This window comes from Culex quinquefasciatus, chromosome 1, assembly GCF_015732765.1.
Source record: "Culex quinquefasciatus strain JHB chromosome 1, VPISU_Cqui_1.0_pri_paternal, whole genome shotgun sequence".
NCBI lineage: Eukaryota > Metazoa > Arthropoda > Insecta > Diptera > Culicidae > Culex > Culex quinquefasciatus.
In genome coordinates this window covers 14334996-14340995 of record NC_051861.1, presented here as the reverse complement: position 1 = coordinate 14340995, position 6000 = coordinate 14334996, and the positions used below count along the sequence as shown (strand labels likewise).

The 6000-nt window shown below is 42.8% G+C and overlaps 2 protein-coding genes across 2 annotated transcripts in view; both read left to right on the top strand.

Moving 5' to 3' along the window:
* Positions 1-2148: 2148 nt before the first annotated feature.
* Positions 2149-3252, top strand: LOC119766921 (vegetative cell wall protein gp1-like; the record flags this gene model as incomplete). Its single annotated transcript, XM_038253418.1, has 1 exon — positions 2149-3252. A coding segment is annotated over one exon (1104 nt), but the record flags the coding sequence as incomplete, so codon positions are not given.
* Positions 3253-4662: 1410 nt separating this feature from the next.
* LOC6037426 (phospholipid scramblase 3) overlaps positions 4663-6000 on the top strand; it is a 97813-nt gene continuing 96475 nt past the window's right edge. The window contains exon 1 of the mRNA XM_038249315.1: positions 4663-4744. The gene's annotated coding sequence lies outside the window, so the exon portion shown is untranslated. The remainder of the gene's footprint in view (positions 4745-6000) is intronic.

Genomic DNA, 6000 nt, shown 5'->3' with positions numbered 1-6000 from the left:
GGGTATTGAGTAAACATAAACATGCACTTTTGTTGTCAGTGATGACATGAAATGTTTGAATTTTAATGCATATTCTACAGAGATTGAAATCATACGAAAAAAGTTAAATGATAACTGGCATGCAATTTTAAATAAAAGTCTCTTTCAAACCAAATTTCCATCTCATCACCTTTTCAAGCAGCAAATCATTGAAAAACATGTTTTTTCGCTTGTTCAAAATTGAAGGGTCGTACCGCCCTCTGTCACGAGATATAAAAAAATGACCTCGGATTTTTGATCAGGGACAAAAGTTACCCCTTAGGACAAAGTTTTACGCAAATTTAAGAGAAATCGGGGCAACTTTTTCCGATTCCCATCAATACTTACCAAATTTGAATTTGCTGAAATTGCTAGAAAACCTAACATAATCCACCTTCATGTAGTACTTTATAAAATCTTGATCTTGATGCAAGAGATTTGGTTGATGTGTTCTGTTAAATGTGAAATAAAGAAATTGGATATATTAAAAAACACCATAATTACCTGCAATCAAATCAATCAAAACATCTCTTTTTCAAAATACGGATAATCGAATGCACGTTTGTACAGACAGCTCTCAAGTGTGTATGGAGAAACCAAAGATGCAAAATGGCATATTTGAAAACTGGCTATCGATAAGCAGTTTCATAAAAGTAAAAAAAAAAAAAAAACAAAATTATAAATCATTTCTTCACTTAGTTGTGGCTGACAGAAAGAGGCACCATCAAAAACAATAGCAGCTAGCGTCTAGACACGTGCATCAGCACAAATCGCAAACGAACCATAACAGAATCAATCGCGCTTCCAGCTAATTAGCATCGACCCAAAGGTCGTCGACGTCGTCGACTTTCGCTCGAACGAAAGCTCAGTCTGCCCAAGAAAAGGTTTTGCTTAGCATTGTTTGTTATTGTTTTGTGTCGTTCAGTTTGAATCGCTGAGCTGAATTTCAGGACAAATTTTGCCGACTTTTTCCACCCAATGATGCGTCCCCTTGAGTTCAATAGCTTATGGCTCGTTTCCCAGCGAGCGCCATTTTCAGCTATACAAACTGGTCTTCTTCCTACACGTGATACTATTTCAGTCACCATTTTCCGAGAATGCTGGCTTTTGAAGTTGATTTAGACCCCGTTGTTTGCTCGCTTTCGCTTTTGTTAATTTCTAAACAAGTTTAGTTTGAACTGCAGGAGAAGAGAAGACAGGGTAAACTTATTGACTTTTCCAACCTGTGTCACTTCCAATTAGACCATCCTGTTTTGAATGCTAGTTGGAGGGTCTGATGATGGTCCAATAACTGAAACAAAATTCAGTACTTGTTTTTACTTGAAGTACATTCCACAGTTCACAAGATGCAGAATATGTAGTACAACTTCCGTCGATATCATGTTATATTGAAACAAGTTGTTTTATGAAATAACTCTATGTAAAAAACCCTTTCCAAAAGCTCCTTCACACAAAACATGTACCGTCTTAGACACTTTACTGCCAATCTCAAATAAGCCGAACATTCCACCGGAACATTTCCGAAAATCACCTCGCGGGCTCCTCACTGCAAAGTCCAACTTTGACCAACAGGGCCAAATTGATTTTCAACAAAAAACGGTGAACGGTGTGAAAAGGCGGCCTGAGTGCGGTGAATTATTATGGAATAACTTCGGGCGGGCTAAACTGACAGGTCGGAGCCGAAAAGTTTCCCGCGTCTGTTTGAGTTTTATCGAAAATGTTGGCAGTGTGGCGATGGGTGGCCAAACATAACCTCACTCTCACAGCACCGCCAAACTTGATAAAGCCCAGCATAGCGGATCGATGGCCAGGACAAGTAATTATCCTGGATTCACTAGGGGGAATGGTTCGTTTGGCAAGCTGCATTCATTGTAGTGGTCTTTTTGGGTGCATGCTCAAACTGGGATCAACAAACAGGGATGGAAAACATATTCAAAGAAAGCTGAAACAGAAACGGAAACAGAACCAGAACCAGAACCAAAACCAGAACCAGAACCAGAACCAGAACCAGAACCAGAACCAGAACCAGAACCAGAACCAGAACCAGAACCAGAACCAGAACCAGAACCAGAACCAGAACCAGAACCAGAACCAGAACCAGAACCAGAACCAGAACCAGAACCAGAACCAGAACCAGAACCAGAACCAGAACCAGAACCAGAACCAGAACCAGAACCAGAACCAGAACCAGAACCAGAACCAGAACCAGAACCAGAACCAGAACCAGAACCAGAACCAGAACCAGAACCAGAACCAGAACCAGAACCAGAACCAGAACCAGAACCAGAACCAGAACCAGAACCAGAACCAGAACCAGAACCAGAACCAGAACCAGAACCAGAACCAGAACCAGAACCAGAACCAGAACCAGAACCAGAACCAGAACCAGAACCAGAACCAGAACCAGAACCAGAACCAGAACCAGAACCAGAACCAGAACCAGAACCAGAACCAGAACCAGAACCAGAACCAGAACCAGAACCAGAACCAGAACCAGAACCAGAACCAGAACCAGAACCAGAACCAGAACCAGAACCAGAACCAGAACCAGAACCAGAACCAGAACCAGAACCAGAACCAGAACCAGAACCAGAACCAGAACCAGAACCAGAACCAGAACCAGAACCAGAACCAGAACCAGAACCAGAACCAGAACCAGAACCAGAACCAGAACCAGAACCAGAACCAGAACCAGAACCAGAACCAGAACCAGAACCAGAACCAGAACCAGAACCAGAACCAGAACCAGAACCAGAACCAGAACCAGAACCAGAACCAGAACCAGAACCAGAACCAGAACCAGAACCAGAACCAGAACCAGAACCAGAACCAGAACCAGAACCAGAACCAGAACCAGAACCAGAACCAGAACCAGAACCAGAACCAGAACCAGAACCAGAACCAGAACCAGAACCAGAACCAGAACCAGAACCAGAACCAGAACCAGAACCAGAACCAGAACCAGAACCAGAACCAGAACCAGAACCAGAACCAGAACCAGAACCAGAACCAGAACCAGAACCAGAACCAGAACCAGAACCAGAACCAGAACCAGAACCAGAACCAGAACCAGAACCAGAACCAGAACCAGAACCAGAACCAGAACCAGAACCAGAACCAGAACCAGAACCAGAACCAGAACCAGAACCAGAACCAGAACCAGAACCAGAACCAGAACCAGAACCAGAACCAGAACCAGAACCAGAACCAGAACCAGAACCAGAACCAGAACCAGAACCAGAACCAGAACCAGAACCAGAACCAGAACCAAGAAACTGAATCGGATTGACTATTTGACAGGTTGACAGATTATTACTACTTCGTACGATGACTTTAAAAACTGTAATCAGTTATTAAGAAAAGTATGGTTTGAATCATCCCAACCAGCATTTTCCATTTTCCAGCACTGCCCTCGAGGTCAACGAAACAAAAAATAAACAGAAAACTTCTGGCAACTGACCTGGGGCCGGACTCGCTTAAATCGATTCCGGTAATCGAATTTCAATTTAAAATAATTCACTAATCCGGTCCTAACGGCGTCGACGGCAACCAACCCGACGATCCGTGGCTTCAAAAGCTCGTTCCCTCGTCCCCCCTCCTCCTCGGGAGGACGTCGATTTATGTCGTATGCATATTTCAGCTCAACACATTATCCCGCAACTCTTCCAAAGCTCGTCTGACTCTGTGCGTGTGTGTTTGTGTGTCCTTGCTATTTTGCATACATCCAGGCGAGCTCAGCGCGAACGGATCGCATAAACTGTTGTTGTCGAGTCGTTGCCAGTGCAGTTTGCTACGCTGTTGCATACAAATATGGTTTTGTGCGCGCGCCCTGAGGGTTGTTTGAAGGATTAGGCGGACGTCAATTTCCAGTTAGTTGATGTGAATTTAGGTTTATTTCTACTCGTCAATCTCAGGTTAGCCCAAATTCGTTCGAACCGCGAAGCTGTCAAACTGAAGTAATAGGACTACCCTAGGGAGCAAACCAGACAAAAAAAAGTCGCCTGAATGTATGTACGACTGCCTGTGTGTGTATGTCAACATGCGCGCAAATTCATTTAAATAACTATCGATGTGGAAATTGTGTTTTATTGCATCGCTAACTTAATAAAAATCGATAGCGATGCTGGAGGGCACTCTAGTGCATTTTTTTGCCTCGGACTAGTGTGATGATAAAAAGGATATGAGATTATAGATTCTGAAACTGAAGCTGGGGACATTGATTATCCCACTAGAAAATGAGCTATATCAAGAATCTAAATGTCAATAAGTTCAAGTTAATTCCCCAACATCTCTTCAAACTGACGCTTTTCCTGCGAGTCATCGTCTTCAACTTTCCTGGAAATTGACAGCAGCCATATAGAAAGGAATCCAATAATGTTCAAAGACCGACACGTGAGCATGTCTTCCAGTACAGGTGGGCGCCACGATGCGTGGTGGCACAGATTTATCGACACTTCATCTGCCACGAACGACACATTTAGGGTGCTTTTCTCGAAAAAAAAAGAAAAAACCACTCCACTTTCACCGTGCGTTTGTTTCAATTTCCCGCATCACGTCAGTCTAATGAAAGCGATGATCTAGTGGATTTTTCCTCTGAAGGCACGGAATGTTGGCACGGAGTGAAAAATTGCACAAACCAGAACTTCAATCGTCCCAAAATCAACTCGTGCTATCCATTTCAGGACACAAGGAAGGACGGAAAAAGCGAAAGTGAGTTCGCTCACCGGTAAGTTTGATGTGGTTTCATCGTCGACTCCGTAGCAGTGACACCATTAGACACAGTTTCACCACACGGGAGCTCATCTGGCGCGATGGTGTCCGCTTACACGGTTTGGTTTGCTTAGGCACCAGTAGTGGTGCTGGTGGCTCTGGAGACTCGGCGGATTCGATTTGCCGAATTGCTGAAATCATCCAATTTCGCTGTGGTGAGATTGTGCTGGCTGGAGTTTGTGCAGGGTCTCAGGAAAACAGACGGGAAGATTAGTGATATTGGTTTTTGGAATAGAGAACATGGACATTGGCGGGGAAATCACACAGACTGAGTAAAAATTGACATTAATTATTTTGTCAAAATTGGTCATGATTTTCCCATGGTTTCAGAGAAATTTGATAAAATACTGTAATACCAAAGAAAAACCAAAATTTGGTGTTCGACCATTGACAAATTCTGCAATGTTGCAATATCAAAACGATACCTTAAATTTGTATGATACCACATTTTGCTCTTGCATAATCCTTAAGACAAATTTTAAAGAGTCCAGGAATACAAAAAATGGTATTGAAACCAGAGAAAGGTATTATTACACATTTCCCTTGTTATTTGTCCATGCTCGGGTTAACCTCACAATACACCACTTCACTTGAATTTACTAATCGTGACTTCACTTGATTTTGCTTAAACTTTCTTGACTTGACTTGAGAGTAGTGCAGTGCCTGTGGGGACGCGCAGTCCTGTTTCCACGTGTTATCTTCCGTCTCATTAGTGTGGTGCTTTTCGGGACGTGCAGTTCTGTTTTTTTACCATCGATGAGTTTTTTTGTTGCTTTCTTTTTATAGTTTTCTATAAAAACGTACCTCATTTTTTGAGATAAGCCAGTCGCATTGCTGGATTAAGTCCTTTCTATATCATTGATGATCGGAAGGCACGCCGTCGAATATTTTTTTAGGCTTGTGATATAAAATTATTTTAATAAATGAAGCCCTTTCTACATCACCGACGGAGAATTTCTGGAGAATCGCAGTCGAATCAATACTATATTTAAATCCCTAGATAGCTATCTTTCCGCAGCCGGCTGCCTAAGATTTTTAAAATTTCAACCGATAAACAAATTGCTTATGGTCGCATCACCTACCATAGTGAATCCTGACCTCATACCCATCTTACTAACCTCTCAAAACTCATGTGATACTTTGTCAGAGACGCAGCCGATTTAGCGGTCCCATCACTCAAGTATCGGCTAACATTCCCATCCACTTCCCCGT